The sequence below is a fragment of the Perna viridis genome, chromosome 9 (assembly GCF_037379345.1).
Source record: "Perna viridis isolate PV_CMFRI_1.1 ecotype Kerala chromosome 9, ASM3737934v1, whole genome shotgun sequence".
NCBI classification, from domain to species: domain Eukaryota; kingdom Metazoa; phylum Mollusca; class Bivalvia; order Mytilida; family Mytilidae; genus Perna; species Perna viridis.
Window position 1 is genome coordinate 595,933 of NC_142453.1, and position 19,192 is coordinate 615,124.

The 19,192-nt window shown below is 34.6% G+C and overlaps 1 protein-coding gene across 2 annotated transcripts; it reads right to left on the bottom strand.

The window, feature by feature from the left end:
• Positions 1–718: 718 nt before the first annotated feature.
• LOC148606009 (uncharacterized) lies at positions 719–19,051 on the bottom strand. Of its 2 annotated transcripts, XM_088544736.1 has the most exons (3): positions 18,616–19,051; positions 16,069–17,141; positions 719–1,175 (listed from the first exon to the last, which is right to left on the bottom strand). In XM_088544736.1, the coding sequence occupies exons 1-3, from the start codon at positions 19,049–19,051 to the stop codon at positions 1,164–1,166; spliced, it is 1,521 nt and encodes a 506-aa protein (XP_088400862.1). In that variant the 3' UTR covers positions 719–1,163. The 2 variants fall into 2 exon arrangements, with proteins under 2 accessions (XP_088400862.1, XP_088400861.1); XM_088544735.1 differs by lacking the exon at positions 719–1,175 and having other exon boundaries at positions 15,113–17,141.
• Positions 19,052–19,192: the final 141 nt, after the last annotated feature.

Consider the following 19,192-nt stretch of genomic DNA (forward strand, 5'->3'; position numbering starts at 1 on the left):
AACAAAGAACATAAAGTAACTTAAATCATACATACAAAGTAACAAAAGTAAATGAGCAACTCGGACTCCACTAAAAACTGGGAGCATGGACCAGGTGCACCGGTAGGGTAAGCGCCCTCTGCTTTTCTAGAAACACCCGCGGAGTTGCCCATAAAAAGTCAAGTCTGGGGTAGACAAACGAGGAAAGGAAAACTAAGACCCGTTGAATAAATCAGTTTTTATGGTGCAGATGGATACACCATAACGATCCACGAGTTCATGATGACGACCATAAAACTTCTGTACTGATGACTTCAATCTTGTAGCAACATAACCCTGTTCCTAAGCCTATTTGTTAGAGTTCTAGGGCGATACAAAAAGTCTGCATAGTTTCGGCAAGCTCTGGCATAACATATGAGTTGTGATATGAAAACTCCATACGCAAGAGCCGAAGGGATGTTGCCACAGATGAAAGGAAAGTTGACAATTCTGAATGAAAAGTCATCACGTTTGTCGTAAAGTTTGGTCAATAGTTTTCCTTTACCATCGATTTCTAAGTGTAGGTCAAGGTAGATGCAATGTATCAAATCCCCGAAATTAGGATTGTTTAAAGATAATACGTCATCTATATGGCGGAAACTGAGATTAAAGGATCTAGCCAAACGATATTCTTTCTTTCCGATCTGATCAGCTATAAAGTCAGCCTCAAAAGAGTGAAGAAATATGTCAGCAAGTAAAGGAGCACAATGTTCCAATTGGAATGCCTACCGTTTGTTGAAAAACACGTCCATAACACTGGACAAATATGTTGTCGATTAAAAATTCCAGCATTTTGTAAACATCTTCCTCTGTATATTTGGAAGATGATTTGGAATTATTTCTTACAAAGTATGAGGAATCTCTACCAAGAACTATATATTTGTATCTAGGTGTACCATCTTTTTCGGAAAAACAACGATGTATAATGTTTTTAAGTCGGGATTTTGCAGATCCAGCTATATAACGTTGTTTGTATGGATTCTATCGAAAAAAGTTCTATCAGAAAGCTATCAAATCTGTTAAAGTAGTAATGGTGATACTGACGCCACTGCTTTTCATCACTTTCTGAATTCGTTGTTTGGGCTCCATGTGTGGATCATCGTCATAAGTTTCTGCCAACCCAGACAGCAAGACAAACATGTCATCTATACCAATACCTGACGAAGAAACCAAATTTTGAGGCTTCTGTAAAAATCTTTTAAATACTCTGTTGTTCGTGTCATATTCATCATCATTTTAACGTGATTTTTCAAAACATATCTTCAAGATAATCTTTTCTTTATATTTTTGCTTAACGATCACGAGGAAAGTTTAAAGGTAGATCATACGTACTACACAAAACATCTTTATGTCATCTTGCAATTATGTATTTCCAATAAGTGAAAAGTGTTTCATAGTAAGATTTAACAAAAGACTCTCGAAGAGCCTGAATCGTTCACCTGGCAAACCATGCCTTATTACCTACTTAAGTAAAGGTATCATACTTAGTTACCATGTTTGACAAAAACATTGTTGGAAATGAGCATTGTATATTGATGAATGCTAGTATTCGCCCATAGTTATGGAAAAAATAGCAAAAAGAAGGCATTTTGACCCTTATGTTCTATTTTAGTAACGACGGCCATGTTTTCAACCGATCAAAAAATTTAAACAAGCAGATTATGCAGGATACCTTAAGGAACAATTATGCCAAATTTCATTAAATTTTGTACATTTCAGAGAAGATTTTCACAGTTGAAAAGAAGATGTACACATGAAAAAAAAAACAAAAAACAAACAAAAAAAAAAAAAAAAAAAAAAAAAAAAAATAGGTTTCAAGAGCCATAACTCCTACATCGGGTGACGAATAATTTTGCAAATTTCGGCATGGGTCCATTTTTCTGAACAATATTACCTGTCAGAATTTTGCTTAATTCAACGGTATATGATTTATTTACTAACAACCTGTATTTTGACCTCTATGTTCTTATTCATTAGCAACAATGGCCGTGCTTTTCAACCGATGAAAAATTTTAAACGATCAATTTGTGCAGTGTACCCTAAGGAACAATTAAGCAAAAATCCAAAATCCAAACAGTCATTTTGTGCAGGATAGTCTAAGATATAATCACACAAACTTTCACTGAATTTTGTACAGTAGGTTCTGAGGAGAAAATTTTTGCAAATAATAACATCAAAAACAGAAAAAAACGTCCAAAAAGGGCAATAACTCCAATATGAGTCAACAGATTTTCACCAAAATTTCATCATCGATAGCTTTTATCATGCTGAACACTTTTACTACGAGTCAGAAATTTGATAAACCTAACAGTTTTTGAGATGTGTGCGAAAAACTGCTGTCTGACCGCTATATTCTATTTTAGTAACGGTAGTCATGTTTTTCGACAAATTACAAGTCGAAGCATAAACTTTACACAGGATACCCTAAGAAACAATCAAGCTAAGTTTCATCCAAATCCATTCTGTAGTTTCAGAGAATATGTTTGAACAAATGTCAACGACGACGGACGCCAAGTGATGGCGCAATAGAGCACAAAAATGTTATCACCAATACATATACATATATATAACGTCTCAGAATGTGACGACTCTATTCGCTACACTGCTCCATCGGATCAAATTGATACAGGGAAGATATGTAAACGTTTAGAAAGGTCTGAAAAATTCCCAACGATGTTAGAACTGTCAAATTTGCGATGCAAAACTAATTTTCAAGAAAGAATTCTTGAAGTCCCTGGTGTATCAATTGTGATAATATTGAACGTAAATAACAAATAAGCTATTTTTTACTATAGAATTAATACTCTATGGTGACTGGATAGACTACCCAAGTGTATTTCGTTCAGCATTTTTCTAATCGGCGTTGTGACGTCTATTTTGCCTTTTACGGACTGATTTGAAGTTTACACCGGATCGAAAAGTTCCGGGGTCACACGTCATCATGAAATTTTTGTCCACATCTCGTAAAGAAGAAATCACTGCACGTAAAGAAAAGAAAATGCACATAAAGTATTTAGAGATCGACATAACGTAAAGATAAAACGACCTCTCGTTATGAAAAAACCACTGCACGTAAAGATAAATCCACATAACGTAAATATATGTTGACATAACGTAATCATAAAACGACATAACGTCAAGACAAAATAACAGAACGTAAAGACGAAATGACAGAACGTAAAGACGAAATGGCAGAACGTAAAGACAAAACGACATAATGTAAAGATGTTCCTACATAACGTAAATACAAAATAACCACATGTTATTATAAAACCACAGCAAGTAATATAAAGTTGACAACACGTAAACAAATGTGTATCTCATCAGACAGTTTAGGCGTTTCATATATATATACTAGCATCTAGGGAGATATTTGACTGGAAAATGTTACGCAGAAATCAAGATCTATTATTTTTTCAAATAAAAACTCATAAATATGTCCATTCAACGCTATCTATAAAAAAATAGGCCATCTATAGACAAACCATGTATAATCTACCTGAAACACATTGAAAGGAATTTCGACAGACATCTTGTTTTGTAAAAAAAAATTTTCTGAAATTGTCGAAAAAATAACAAAATTTGTGTTCATGATCCTTAACTTGCACCGTTCACGATCAAGCTGCAATACTTAACATATACCAACGATCATTTCACTGATATATACGATTATTTTGAAATAGCCTTCCGAATTTTACATCTATTAAAGAAATATGTTTTTAGACCAACTTCAATTTTTGCTAATTATAATCACCCTTGAATTACTATACGAGTTTATAGTGAATGTGTAAGTTAAGTTAGCCGTTTCGACGAAAAATCAAATTCATATGGGTTTTAATACAGGGTTTATTCTCTTAAAACTGTAAATGTATTATATAATACCTAAAATCAAAAATGGCATAACTCCAACGAGAGCAACGAACTTGACATGGCATGACATGTTAAGCCCAATTGAACCAACCACCGACAAGACTGTTGCCAATACACCAGTTTTAGCCAGATTCTGTTCGTCAGAAATAAATTTTTAGTTGGCAGTAGCTAAGCTACAACACAGAATCATGAAAACAACCTCAGATTTGCTAGTGTTAACTTCGTAATAAAAATAGAAGTCTGTTTTTTTTCATAAAGATTTGCTTGTTACGTTAGGGAAGTCAAACTATCTGGTGCCTTCAAACCTCTTTTGGCATGGTCATTTTTTAGTTTTTTAAAGTTGCATTAGCTGTCATTTTCGTAAATTTTGTAAAATAGTGGGGAACCGTTATATTAAAGTGAGACAAAAGCCATCTAATTCATTGTATGGTGTACTAGATACTGATCACCAACACATCATTATGTTACAGACATTTCACAAATGCATTCAAAGTGATTAAGATAACGGTCAAATTAGAGTCAGACAGAACGTCCTTAATTCCTAAATTTTAGCCAGATAAATCAAACAAATTAACTTGCTATATTACATCTCTCCATTACCAGATTGAAACAATTAATCTTTAAAGTCAATTCAGAAAAAAAAAAACTGCTAGATATGATAAAAATGTTAATAACTTAGCCAGTTTGTAAAATGAAAGAATAAATCAAAGTCAATTAAAGAATTATGAACACAACGCAAAAAGTCTATAAAGCATCTCATCAGCGTGGTACTTTCATTGATATGTATATCACTTAATCCCAAGAACTAAAAGGATTCGCAAGTAATTTTACAAGCAATTAAATTCACTTGATCATAACTTAGATAAATGTGAGCACAGGGTTATTATGCCTGTTAACACTGCTGCACATTATTTCACAATATAATCTTTCATATAGCTTGGCGGTTTCCGAATACGCACTGATCTTCTGAATTCGGGTTCACCTTTTTTATCGTTCAAAATAAATTGTTGCTTATCCAATATTTCATCTACTTCCTCGTCAGATAATCGTTCATTCACTTTTTAAAGAATGACGAGTTTCTTGTAACTTGGTGTTCATCTCTTTGAGCAGTCACCATACTTCCTTTCTTTGCTTTTATTTTGTATGGTTTCGGATTAAATGGAGTTGTCAACTTGTTCTGTTTATCTTGTTTTATACGAACAGTATCGCCCACTTTTAGACTGGTTGGTTTCTTAGCATCTGCGTACTTCTTCATCTTGTTCTTTCTTGTTTGATCTTTTTTACGAATTTCATAGTCTCTCGATTTCTGAATTAAAGACGGTAACTTGGTCTTCATCGGTTTACAAAACATTAGTTCGGATGGTGACTTTCCTGTTGTCGCATGTGAAGTTGCTCGGTAATTTCGTAGAAAATTATACATGTCCTGTGTCCAGTTTTTATTTTCTGCATGTGAGGCACGTATTGCTTTGCCTATACTTCGCATAAAACGTTCACACTCAGCGTTTCCTTGAGGCCATAACGGAGTAATTTTTCTGTGTGCAAATTCCATGTACTCTGCAAATTTCTTGAATTCTTGACCTTGAAACGGACTTCCGTTATCGGTTTTTACAACGTTCGGGATTCCAAAGATAGAAAATACCTTATCAATCAACGGAATGACTGATTTCGACGACACGCTTGTCAGAGTCTCTACGACAGGGAAGCGAGTATATACATCCATGATGACCATGATGTAGTATCCAGTCGGGTACGGACCTCCAAAATCGACACTAACGTTAGCCCATTTGGAGACATAACTAACGGTTCATTTGTCTGTGCCGGAGTTGCTGCAAGACACGGTATGCAACTTTTACATTTGTCCTCAACAAATTTGTCGATACCAGGAAAATATACCTTTTCTCGTAATAATTGTTTTGTTCTTACTATGCCCTGGTGGCCTTCGTGAGCTATGGCAAACACTTTCTCTTGTAACACTTTCGGAATAACAATACGGTTGTCGTGTATCAGAAATTCGATATCTGAATTTATGTTGCCTACTGTTAACTCATTTTTCATTCAAGCAAAGGTATCTAGCGTAGAATTTTTGTAAGATTTGCCCCAACTTCCAGATTTCACATTTTTTATAACTAGCAATAAATCGGAATCACTTTCAGTTGCTTTAGCCATTTCGGTCAAAGTCATCGCTTTCGGTACCGCATTCGTAAATATGTAATTCACATAATCCTCGGCAATATCAGTGATCATTGATTTTAGTGTGACGATTCGGATGCCTTGACATGTAATCTGCTGCGTTCGACTTTCCAGATTTATATTTCCAGACTATAAAGTCATACGCTGGCAATCGTAATCTCCATCGCTGAATTCGAGCAGGTGGCTTAGATTTCGGATTGTTAAATATGCATTGCAGAGGAAGATGATCTGTGACCAAAGTAAATTGATGTCCATACAGATATAAATGAAAATGTTCGATTGACCAGACTATCGCTAATGCTTCTCTTTCAGTTTGACTGTAGCGCTGTTCAACGTCGGTTAATGCACGGTTTGCGTAAGCGTTTACCCTACCATCTTGCGTTAATAAAGCGGTATCCCTACTGGACTTGCATCAACTATGAGCACTGTGGATTGTCGTGGATCGAAATAAGCCATAATTCGTTTATTGGTCAGTTCATTCTTTAGATGATCAAACGATTTTTGTTGTTCCTGTGACCACTTCCACGGATTTTCCTTCTTTGTTAACGATCGTAAAGGTTCTGTAATTGTAGAATAATCTGGAATGAATCTTCAAACATAGTTCGTCATTGCAAGAAAGCTGCGTACCTCCGACACATTTGTAGGCACAGGTGCGTTTCTTATCGACTCAATTCTCTTCGGACAGGCAAAAATACCATCTGACCCAAAGATATGTCCGTAAAATTCCAACTTGTTCTTGTTGAATTCACATTTCCGTTTGTTTAAAGTCATCCCCTTTTCACGTAATCGCTTGAATAGATGCTCTAGGCGTGAGTCATGCTCTTCTTGATTAGATCCGTAAACGATTATGTCATCTGACATATTTCGGACACCTGTTAAACCTTCCAATGCGGTCGAGAGAGTATTTTGAAATTTTTGGCTGCACTAGTAACTCCAAAACGTAGCCTTTTATACCGTCTCAGACCAACATGTGTGGTAAAAGTTGTTATATTACGCGAGTCGTCAGTCAATTCTAACTGATGATAACCGTTTAGTAAATCTAGCTTACTAAAACCTTTCGCTCCGTTCAAATCTACGATTAAATCGTCGATCGTTGGCGTGATATGGCGTTCCCTTTAAATCGCTTTATTCGGTAGTCTCATATCAACACATATACGTATCTACCAGGACTTTTTGGTTTAGGCGCTACTGCAATTGGAGACGTTTGTTTGTTTGTTGGGGTTTAACGAACAAACAAACAAATGTCTCCAATTGCAGTAGCGCCTAAACCAAAAATTCCTGGTGAAATACGTATATATGTTGATATGAGACTACCGAATTGGAGACACCCATGGCGTCGGGCCCTCTACCTTCTAAATAATATCTAAACGTTCGAGTCTTTCCAGCTCTTTTTCCACTTGCTTTCGAACATGAAACGGAATTCGTCGATGCGGTTGTACAACAGGTTTAATAGATTCATCAATATGTATATTGACTTGTGTATTCTTAAGCTTTCCGAGACCGTGAAAAATATCTTGATATTGTCTACAAAGCTTGTCACTTTTACTTCACCAACCTTCGCAATAACGGGCACAATCTCTAGTTCCAACAAAGTGCCGTAACATAATAAGTTACCTGCTGAACCTTCAGAGACATAAAATGTTGTCGTCGTGAATTTATTGCGAGATTCAATGGTGGCTTCGAACCTGCCTTTGAAATTCAAATTCATTTTTGAACCATATGCAAATACTTTCATTTTAGGAATTGACAGTTTTAGTTTTATCTTCATACAGCTAAATATTTCTTCATCAATAACATTTACGCTGCTTCCGGTATCTACGAGTACGTTGACCTCTGTGGCATTAATTTTGACAGTTATCTTAGGTTGGTGTACCGCATTAATGTTTGATGATAATCCAAACACATATTCAACATCTGGACTTTCATCAGTAATTACTGTCTTATCACAATCGTCTATCTGATTGACATACCTTGTTGATTTCGCTTTCGAACAACACATCCTTGCGAAATGATTCCTTTTATTACATTTAGAGCACGTTTTTCCTTTTGCCGGACACTTGCTATCTGCGTGTGGATATTGTCCCCCGCAATTGAAACATTGTTTGGTTCGATGTTCAGTATTTTCACTAGTCTTTCGGTGTTGTTTCTGGTCTTTATGCACCGTTTTCTTCTGTAAAGCATTAGTTTTTCCATTCGATTCTGTTTGTTCGATTTCGTTTGCTTGGCATTCGGATAGTTCGAGAGCTCTTGCAGAAATCAATAGTTGATCGAGTGTAGTATCCTCCAGTAATGCTTTTCTTATCAAACGTGTTGATGAACATCCTTGTATAATTTGTGATTTCACTTCGCGGTCTGTATTATGGAATTCACAGTTCGTTGCGAGCTGTCTTAGACGGGTATGATATCCATCTATACTTTCGTCAGACCCTTGCTTTGCTTGTCTAAATTTGTAGATTTCATACTCTGTGTTCTTTATGGGCGAAAAGTAGTCTGTAAGCTTTGCTTTAGCTGCGGCATAGTCTTCACCCGTATCCGCAAGTGTATCAAATATCTCGTTCACCTCTTCTCCAGCATAGTGTAGTAGCAATGCACGTTGACGTTTTTTATCTTTGATATCCATGCCAACAAGATTTTCTAGACGATTTGTCCACTTTTTTCACCGTAAATCCGCTCCGGTTTCATGAGCATTGAATGACGGAAAAGTTGGTAACGAGGATGCCATAACTATATTTCGTAAAACTAATCAATGTTATTAATTAATCTACTAGTTAATCAATCCGAGAACTTTTCGCTCGTCGCCATTGTAAAATAGTGGGGAACCGTTATATTAAAGTGAGACAAAAGCCATCTGATTCATTGTATGGTTTACTAGATACTGATCACCAACACATCATTATGTTACAGACATTTCACACGTGCATTATTTACTTATATATTACTTGATATATTACAAATCTGTGTTTCTGTTGAAATATAACATAACTTTGAATTGTTTCTACCAAATTTTACTTTTCTGTATAATATCATTTGATATCCACAAATAAAATGCATTAAATACATAAAATAGGTGTTTATATTTATTGTCATGCAAGACAAAAAATCGACCTAGATGAATTCGTATGCATATGACTTCTGGTGACCTTAATCCGCGCATGTGCTGTAAAGGTAGCTTCTTTAATAACAAATCTGACAGCTAAGCGAAAGTTGTTATTCAACGGTAAAGAAGACCGGCGGATTCAAGCCGTAAAAGAAAAAAGTTCGAGTACAACGCAAAGATCCTTTTGAAATTTACCTATTGTGATATAATGTGGCTAAAATATAGTCACTATTTGTTTGAAAACTAATCAAGAAGCAAATGAAATGAAATGAAAACAAGACACGTGCTTACCTGTGTATCCGTTATTTTTTTTTTTTTTTATTTACAAAGGTTTAAGTATTTTTTACCCAGGTGAATGTCCTGTCGGCAATCTTCGGAAGTAATGGCGAAAAATAATTAGATCAGAGTTATCGATCTTCTGTGATTAAAACAAACCTTTGTTTTCACAATAATCTGTATGTATTATCGACATTTATTGCTTCAATGGCATTATTAGAAACTTGTTTCATTGAATCAGCAAAATTCAGCAGAATCAAAAACTGAACAAATTTGGCAGCTAATGCAGCTTTGGCTTTATTTTCTTCTTTTTTTGAATGACAATCGGCAGACTTTAATTATTATTACCAATATCACAAATAAAAACTTTCAGGTAGTGGGTCTGAGGAAGGGGTGGTATGTGACCGGGAACATTTTTAGGCCTAAACTAATGGTCTATTTATTACTCTAGCAGTGCTAGAGGTTGTCTGGCAAGTTATTTTCTGACTTGGAATTGGGGTATGGAGGAAGGAAATTCCAACCTCCTTTTATATTGTAGTAGTAGTCTATATATATGTACAGATAATATGAGGTTTAGATTTTGCGTTTTCAAAAGTGGGTCTGAAATCGATTTTTTTTAAATTGTTAAATATTTTTCTTATGGAAAAATGCTTATAAAGCAGTCCAGGAGGTAGGTATAGATTCTTCAAATTGCATTTTATTGAGAACACAAGTTGAATATGGTCCATATTTCTTCCCATTTTGCTGGCGAAAAAAATTGGGTACCAAGGTTAAATAGGACCTTCCTTTTATATATCTTTTAACTGTTCATGTTCCATATACGTACGTATATATCGTGTATATGAACTTTTCGACGTTTTGTTGCAAAATACATAGACGTAGCGTACTGTGTTGGTGTTATATTTGGTAACGTCGAAATCGGCAAAATTTCGACGTCTTTTTAGTATTGCGTTCTATAATTGTTACATGTAAAAAGAAGTGTGCTTATTTAATTTTTCAGATAAAATAACACACATGACATGTTTTATTATTTAATTATCCGATTCGATATTAATTTTTGGTACGTTTTGGTCAATTGTAATGATCAGATTACATTCTGATATGGTAAATAGTTTGGCATCAACCATTTAAAAATGATTTGAAGAAAATTTTATCCTATGAGAAAAATGTTAGGAATTATGAAAACAAATTTCGTGATGCGCTAAAAAAAGTAACACACCCTCAATAAAACAGAAAGCCAACAAACCTACAATCAAAAAAGTCAGTACCCCCTCCCCCTCCGGAAATCAAATTGTGGAAGCGTATGATGTGAATTTATTTCTTTCCTATTTGGTTTTATATCTCTAATTAATGTAGATGTAAAGTGATATTTCCGAATACACTTACTCGTTTCGGAATTCTAAGGTATGTTGCTAAACATAAAACATTGCTAAACATTTCGAGAAAACAGAACCTTAGCAAAGCTTCCTCTTTGAGAAAATTAGAGAGCGAGATCTCCCGTTTTTTATTATACGACAAAAAAAAAAAAAAAAAATTGTGGTCGTATAATGCTATGGCGCAGTCGTCGTCTGGGGACACTTCGTTTCCGTGCGATAACTTTAGTTGTGGTTGACGAATTGGTCTGAAAAGTTGATATGATTTGGAAAACAAATTCAAAAAAATATTTTTGCAATATTTGTACAGCTTTTTATATCTTATAGCTAAAATAATTGTCAAGAGATACAATATCATTAAGACGATCATCAAATACGTTAATTTTACAATATTTCATTAGCGAATGTGCAAGCGAGTGTTTGCACATTTCAAAATACTTTGATGCAGACACGCTAATCCCCATTTCACCAGGACATCATTGCATATGAACAGACAGGAGTGTGCGCAAGGAGGGAGGGGCTTTCTTTTTCCTGTTTTCTTTTCAACATTCTTTCATTATTTTATCAGATTCGTTAAATCGTATTTTTATTCATTACATCCACAGTCCTATTAATTTAATCTAGGATCGTAAGTTTACAATACTTTTTATTGTTTTTTACGTGGCAAAACAGACCGTTACTTCGGAAACGTAAAAAATGCGCTTTGTGACATTTTTGTTAGACACGGTTTTACATATATTTATATCCCATTTGTTAAACCATAGATAAAATGAAATGATAAAACCATAGAGGAGGATGGATACATTTTAAGTACATGAAGAAATCGACTCAACACCATTTGCCTTTTTGTACAGTGCGTTCGAATTTTGCATGGTATACGCGTGAATAAATAAAATATACAAATTTCAGATGTTGTGACATTTTTGTTAGACACAGACAAAATGCTGCGCTAAGATACATATTAAACCAAGTACCATTGTTTTTAGAATATACTATCTGTAGCACATATACATGTAAAACTCAAAATTTCATAGTTATTAGTTCATTCAAAGCTAACAAAAAAAGCTTTTGATAGAGACCGGGTAGCAAGCGACGTGTAAAAAACGTCGTGAAAAAGACAACGTGACATCACAACGTATGTGCGTATTTATCTACTAATAGACAATAAAACTCATTATGTTTTTAGAATATACATGATATTCTGAATATTTATACAGTCCTTTAAGCATGAATATACTTTGATAAAAATAATATTCGTTGTTATATTTTACAACCGTAAGCAAGAAAGTAGCCAATGGCCAACGTCGAAAAAATTAAGATTTTGATATAACTGAAATACGGACAAAAAGGCTTTCAACAAAAAGACTGATTGAACATTTTATATATTTTTTTCATTTTATGTAATAAATTGTCAATATAGTTAATAAAAGTCCCGATTAAAAAAAGTTGTTCGCATAACTATAAAAAAATGTCTAACATTTTGTCTTCAAATCGATTTCTTTCTATTTTTACAATGTCCACATCAAAGGGGAGACATTTGTGATAGATACGCTTTGATCTTATCATTACGTCATGAAAAATATGACATCATCTGCAGCACAAACTGCTCTTTCCAAAAAAGTTTGGTTTTTTTTCTCTTCAAAATACGCCAAGAAACAACTTAAATATATTGGTGAAATGGGAAGAAAGCATTTCTTAATGTTACCCGTCCAAATATGAAAATGGACGTTCTTGTGATCGAATAGTGCTTTCCTTCCACAATTAATGGCATATATCAAAGATTTATCATTATAATCCTAAAACAACAAATTTTTTTGAACATTTTAATATCTATATTGCATTTGATAACTCAACATTCTAATAGCAACATTTAAGTTTTCGTAACCAGCCCCGGTTCAGTCGAATGTAACACCAACAACCTACGCAACGTCACGGCATTGAGGAATCTTTAAAATTGGGGTAGTCCAATTAGCTGCCCATTACTCTAACATGAACTTTCGGGGACTCTGCATTATACATATAGAGGTTATGTGCACATAAAATTGCTATGTACATGTAAGTACATTTCCGAGGAGCTAGCTCCAACGATTTTTAGTTTTGTTATATATGAATATGTCAGACTGCATGTACCGACAACTCTTAATATATTTTTAATTTAACCATTTTTTTTGTTTATGACTTCGTGCAAATAAAGTAAAGTTTGTACATGTACATAAAAGTATAATTTTAATCATCTGCAATACATACTTAAACATTTTACATCTAAATATTACTCTTTTTTTAGATGTTTACCACATAAATTATTTTTAATACTTTAAGTTTACTGATAATTTTTTGTTTAATTTCCGATTTATAGAAAACCGTCACATTATGACTTTATGTACATGTTATTGTGTGTAAATAAATTATGAACTGTACACGTACGACGGGTCCGTCAAGGCTACATTTGTTAAATAAAGTATGTTTTATACATGTACAAAAGTACATTAAGGGTAAACCGGTTAATTGACTTTTGAAATCAAAACACTTAAATACATGTATGAACACGAACAAAATCTGAACTTGACAAACCTTTGATTATTGTTCAGGTTTCTGTATATATGTACATGTATTTGTATTACTCAAGATTCACCCTCAGTATTATTTCTCCATTGAGAATGGGAAAATTTCATTTTCAATATTTGAGCTTTAGCATAGTAAGTGGAGAAATAGTTTAGGAAATTGAAATGAGATTGTAATTATAATCTCCTTTTCTGGGCTCATTTTATTATGATATTGTACACATATGTGCATGCAAGTTAAAATACATTGCACGTGCAGTGTTCTTTAAAACTGTTTTACAGCCGTAGTGATGGCACAAAGGCGGATTCAGGCGAGGGCGTGCAACCCCCTAAAATTTGCAAAGCATGGGTTGTCAAGGGTAGATTTGGGCGGTTTTAGGTTGAAAATTTAATTTCTCGCTAATTTTACTACAAAAGATATCTATATTGCACCAACTCTAGATTATTTCAAAAATTTAACCTAAAAAAAAATTTTCGCCTCGCTCCTCTCGGTGAAACTTTAACTGGGCCCCTCCCTGATCTAAATCATGGACTCACCCCTGTGTCAGATGATGTTTTCCTTAGAATATTCAATAGACATTGATTTTGAATTACACAGTTAGATTCACTGTATATGATTATAGATGTAGAGTAACAGCCTACACTCAATCAACAAATGCTGGCATTGAGATACAACTACATGTTTGTTAAAAAACCAACATTTTTGATTATTTTTGTAAAATATTAAAAATAAATGTCTGCTCTTTTTATTATAGTTGCAGATAGACAAATATGGATGAATCGCTTTTCTGTTATAAGGACGAAGATTTTGTTTAGTATCAAGACATTAATACTACATACGTAAAAGTAAATAAGTTTTATTAAATTGTGAATATTTACAGGATTTAATGAAATAGAGATTCTAAAGAAAAGTCAATGACAGTGTTTTGAAATAATGAATGTACATACACGTTACGTTGGTTCTGAAACCAAACGATACTGGCAGTACCTCTTGATATATTTTATACAGCTTCAAAACAAATAATACAGTATACACTTTTTATCTAAGGAAACATTTTTCAGGCTTCAAATGTATATAACTATTTAGAAGTTGATTAAAATTGTTTGAGACTAGGTTTAGTTGAAATATTGATTTTGAAGTGTTAACTGTGAGCCAGTATCGATGGATTTAGCCTTAAAGTCCTTCATATACCGGTATTGTAATTTTAATTCACAAGAATTTCGAATGTTACTGTTGAGTACATGACTTTAAGTGGATTTTTTCATTATGCAGTTTTATTCTCTTAATTTTCTTAGAGAACTGTTTAACTAGAACTAATGTAAAAACAAAGACCTTATAGATGTAAATTCTTAGCAAATCACACACTTCTAAATTGGTCGTAAGGAAGAGTAATTGACAGGCTTTTTAGGGAATTGAAAATGGAGCATTCCCGAACCTCGAATTTGCCTTTATATAAACTTTAATATCTATATATTTAATATAATAGTGTCACCGCAAAACATTGTATATTGTTTATGGTGCTGACAGGGCTTCACCTTCGGCGGCGTCCGTGTTGTCGTTTATATTCACTTGGCTTTCGTGCGATGACTTTATAGTTATGGTTGATCAATATTATGAAATTTTAATATGATCTTATTAACTACTAAAGAAATGCTCTTATTTGATTTTGGGTTTATGGCCCGTACCATCTTAAAATAAAGGCCATCCAAGTAACTGACAGATACCACACTATAGGTTTCTTTTAATAAAAAAAAAAAATAATAATAATAATAAAAAACCTAACCTATAGCTAACCTATATGAAGTGAAATGGCTAATCCTTGACATGACACAGCAAGTTCAACAAATCCGTGCAAATACACCTTCAAGGAAGAAGCATGTGTATATGACGTGTCCTGTGGCAATCCATAGCGGAATTTGTTCTCCAGTTAGATGTTTAGTAATACATGTTAACGGATATTTATCAACATGTGCACAATTCAATTATTGATATCAATAAACGGAGAAATTTTCTAGACAATGCAATCGCGTTTCAGACAAAACGCATATATATTCAAATTTGCTCCTTGGGAAATACCAGTCTGCGTTCATACTTGCACCTCGGGCAATACCAGTCAGTGTTCACACTTGTTTAACAGAAACAAAAATATACGAAAATGACAGCTAATGTAGCGTTAATGTACAGCAACAAAGAATGGTTTTGGACTGACTTGAGATATATTTAGAAATTCTGAAGGTTAGTTATAGTATATATATTGTAGGCTATGGGAAAATAAGTCCTACCGTTCTCCCTTAAATAGTGCCATCACTCAACTACAAATTTTAAAAAATTTAAGTGGTGCATTTTCTTCTGGCAAAACTGTATTCCTGATCATTGTAAGTGATACGTGTCTTTTCCGGATACCAAATTATGTGATACGTTTAGGGTCGGACAAGGGCGTAAACATAACTATTTTGCCAGGCGGCGAAGAGCACAAATTTAGTAAAAAATCAAAATTCCATGCAAAAATTCTTTCATTTCTATAAATGACAAAGGTCACCTCAACTCACCCCCTTAAATCCGCCACTGCTGTCGCATTGCTTATCTCATGTTAAAGTATTGTAAAACTCTATATCTTAGTATTCCGTACTATAAAATGGTCATAAATATAAACATATTCAATTTTTAGGATGAGCAACTAACTTTCAATAATTTAGACCAATTTGGCGGTGGTGATGCAAAGCCAAGAGTCTCTGCCTCGTCTTGATACTGAAAAGGATGTTTCAGGATACTCAAAACTGTTCTAAGCCAGGTGAAATCATTCTTCTCTACCTTCTCTATAACACTCTGTGCTATCCAGTTCCTTAACACATAACGAGGATTGACTTTGACCATTATGTTTTGCCTGTCCTCGTCAGAGATCAACTCCAGTGAAAACCGTTTCTGATAAAGTACAACCCATTCCCTAAACCATTTGTGTTTGGAAAGTGATTTCAACGCCCATAAAAACCTGGTCACACCATATTCACTTAACTGGTACATATTTATTTCCGCCAGCTGCCTGAAAGTTATGGTAAAATCGGCCCTCGTCTCTTGCATCATTTTAAGTAAAACAGCAATTAGCTGTTCATCCTCCACGCTCTTGTCCTCAATTACTGACAGACCAAGTTTTCTGAGAAACGTTTCCATGAACTTGGACTTGAAAATATTTACATATCCATTCAGAATTTCTAAAGCCCGCTTTTGTTGCACCTTTGACAACAAAGGCGTCAACGCGATTCTAAGTTTATTCAAATAAAAGTAACCCACGTCGGGTTGTTTTTCATAACTATACCGACCCTCATCGTCAGATGTATTTGGTACGAACCCGGGTTCATATTCCTCCACAAAACCAAAAGGACCATAGTCAATTGTTATAGATAAGAGACTAAAGTTATCAGTATTACACACACCGTGAGCGAACCCGACAGACTGCCACTGAACAATCATACTGGCTGTCTGTTCTACTACTTGAGAAAAGAATTCAAGATGGCGGTCGTGGCCACTAACACTAATATTTTTAAAATAGTTAGCAACAACAAAATCAGCTAGCTTCTTCAGGAGTCCATATTCTCCAGAATCCTTCAAAATTTCGAGTGACCCGATTCTGAACCATGATTCAGCAAGTCTGAGAACGACAGCAGCTCTCTCTGTCCGAGGATGACCATCATAAAACATGTCCCGAACCACAGGATCGTCACTGACTACAATAGACACCGCTCGACTGCTCGGTATTCCTAGAGTAGAAAACAGCTTTACGTTTCAAAGCAGTTACAAAAAGTTCTATGTTTCTGTGTTGCTACAAGACTGAAGTCATCACTACAGAAGTTTTATGGTCGTCATCATGAACTCGTGGATCGTTATGGTGTATCCATCAGCACCATGAAAACTGATTTATTCAACGGGTCATAGTTTTCCTTTCCTCGTTTGTCTACCCCGGACTTGACTTTTTATGAGCAACTCGGTGGATGTTTCTAGAAAAGCAGAGGACGCTTACCCTACCGGTGCACCTGGTCCATGCTCCCAGTTTTTAGTGGAGTTGCTCATTTACTTTTGTTACTTTGTATGTATGATTTTAGTTACTTTATGTTCTTTGTTGTGTATGTCTGTTTTCCATGTCTGGTCTTTGTCCCTGGATTACATTCTTTTGATTACCGCTATAACCTTGGTTCCCTTGATTACTCTTTCTATAAAGCTAGAAAATACATTAACGGCTTGATGCATTGACGTCGATCACAGGCCCTTGGGACCAGGATTTGTTATTTATTTTTATTTGGATCTAAAAATATCATTAAATCATTTTGTTTTCAGATTTGAGTTATTGTGTGTGTACTCTTGCTTGCTATTTAATGTTGTTTATACTATGCCCAATTTTCAGATATTTACTTCTCTGACAGGGCTAGAAACTTTCTAAATTATAAAAATAGTACATTTTTTAACCAACAGCATTAAATAGCAAGCGGACATGTCAGAGTACACACATAATAACTCAAATCTGGAAACAAAATGATTTAATGATATTTTCTAAATAAAAAAAACATATGACTCATCCCCTATTTTTTGTTGTTGCTCTTAAAAGAAACAGTTATAAAACAGTAAGAAAAACAACAGTTATCTTTCTTTAACATTTTTACAACACAATGTCCCTTCAAAGAAAATGAACAACGTGTAGACATGTATGAAATAATACAATCATTAAAAGAGCACAAGTCCGGTTCCACATTGACAAAAAGTTGAGAAAAAAATCAATGGCTCAGAAATATACTGATATCTTTGTAAAACATTTTATAACATCAAGCCTGAAAAAAGGTTGGTTGTTACTCGGGTTCGTACCAAAATGTTTGTTTCAGGTGTTGCATTTTTTAATTAAGAAAAACATTTTTGATATTTATTACCTTTATTCTCCGCAATATTTCATAACGACTTATGATACTTTACTTGGTACAACAATGTAACTTTATATATAGGGCTCCGTATAGAGCAAAAAATAATCCCGTTTTGTAGACTGGTTGATGCAGCCCTTCGCCTCTTGATTACAAGTGTTGTTTGTATTATCACCTCATGGGTATACCCCCAACCTCACATTTCACAACTTTAATTTAAGTCTTCAAATTTACTGACAACTTAACTGACAGCTACTCTAGAAGCAGCATTATGGTCAACATTTGCACATAACTGATATAAAATACAGAATCATATAGATTTTCTTACCAAGAAAATGCATCGCTTCACTGCAAAGAAATTCTCTAACAGAGGAACGGATAACAGCTCTACCGTCTCCCCGTCTTGAGTATGGTGTTCGTCCAGACCCCTTGAGCTGCAGTTCATATCTATCCCCCTTTCGGTTAATGTATTCCCCAATCATGATAGCACGTCCGTCACCTAGCTGACCAGCCCAGCTCCCAAACTGATGTCCGCCGTATCTGTGGGATAGAGGGTTTGCAAGTAACTTTCCACCGTTTGCAAATGACAGGAAATCATTTGTAAAAGCCACGGAAGGGTCGAGATCAAGGATTTCTGTTAAAGCATCCCCAGACACAGCGGCTAACTGCACATTTGATTTCAAAGGAATTGGATTTACAATAGAAAATAAGCAGTTTGAAACTTTTCTTACGAAATTCTGCGTTTCTTTGTCAAGCGGAAACATTCGTTACAGTATTGGATGTTTCGCTAGATGCCAGTCATCAAAGTTTGTGTATAGTTCAAAATTAGATAAACATATGTCACTTTCAGTCATGTACATGAATGGCTTCAGAATATCACACTTATTCTCTTGTCTAAGAACTGA

Excerpts from the sequence above, each read along its gene's own strand:
- LOC148606009 (XM_088544735.1), bottom strand. The coding sequence starts at position 19,051 with ATGTTTCCGCTTGACAAAGAAACGCAGAATTTCGTAAGAAAAGTTTCA. Across the intron at positions 17,142-18,615 it reads TGAAGCGATGCATTTTCTTG|GAATACCGAGCAGTCGAGCG; the intron begins GTAAGAAAATCT and ends TTTCTACTCTAG.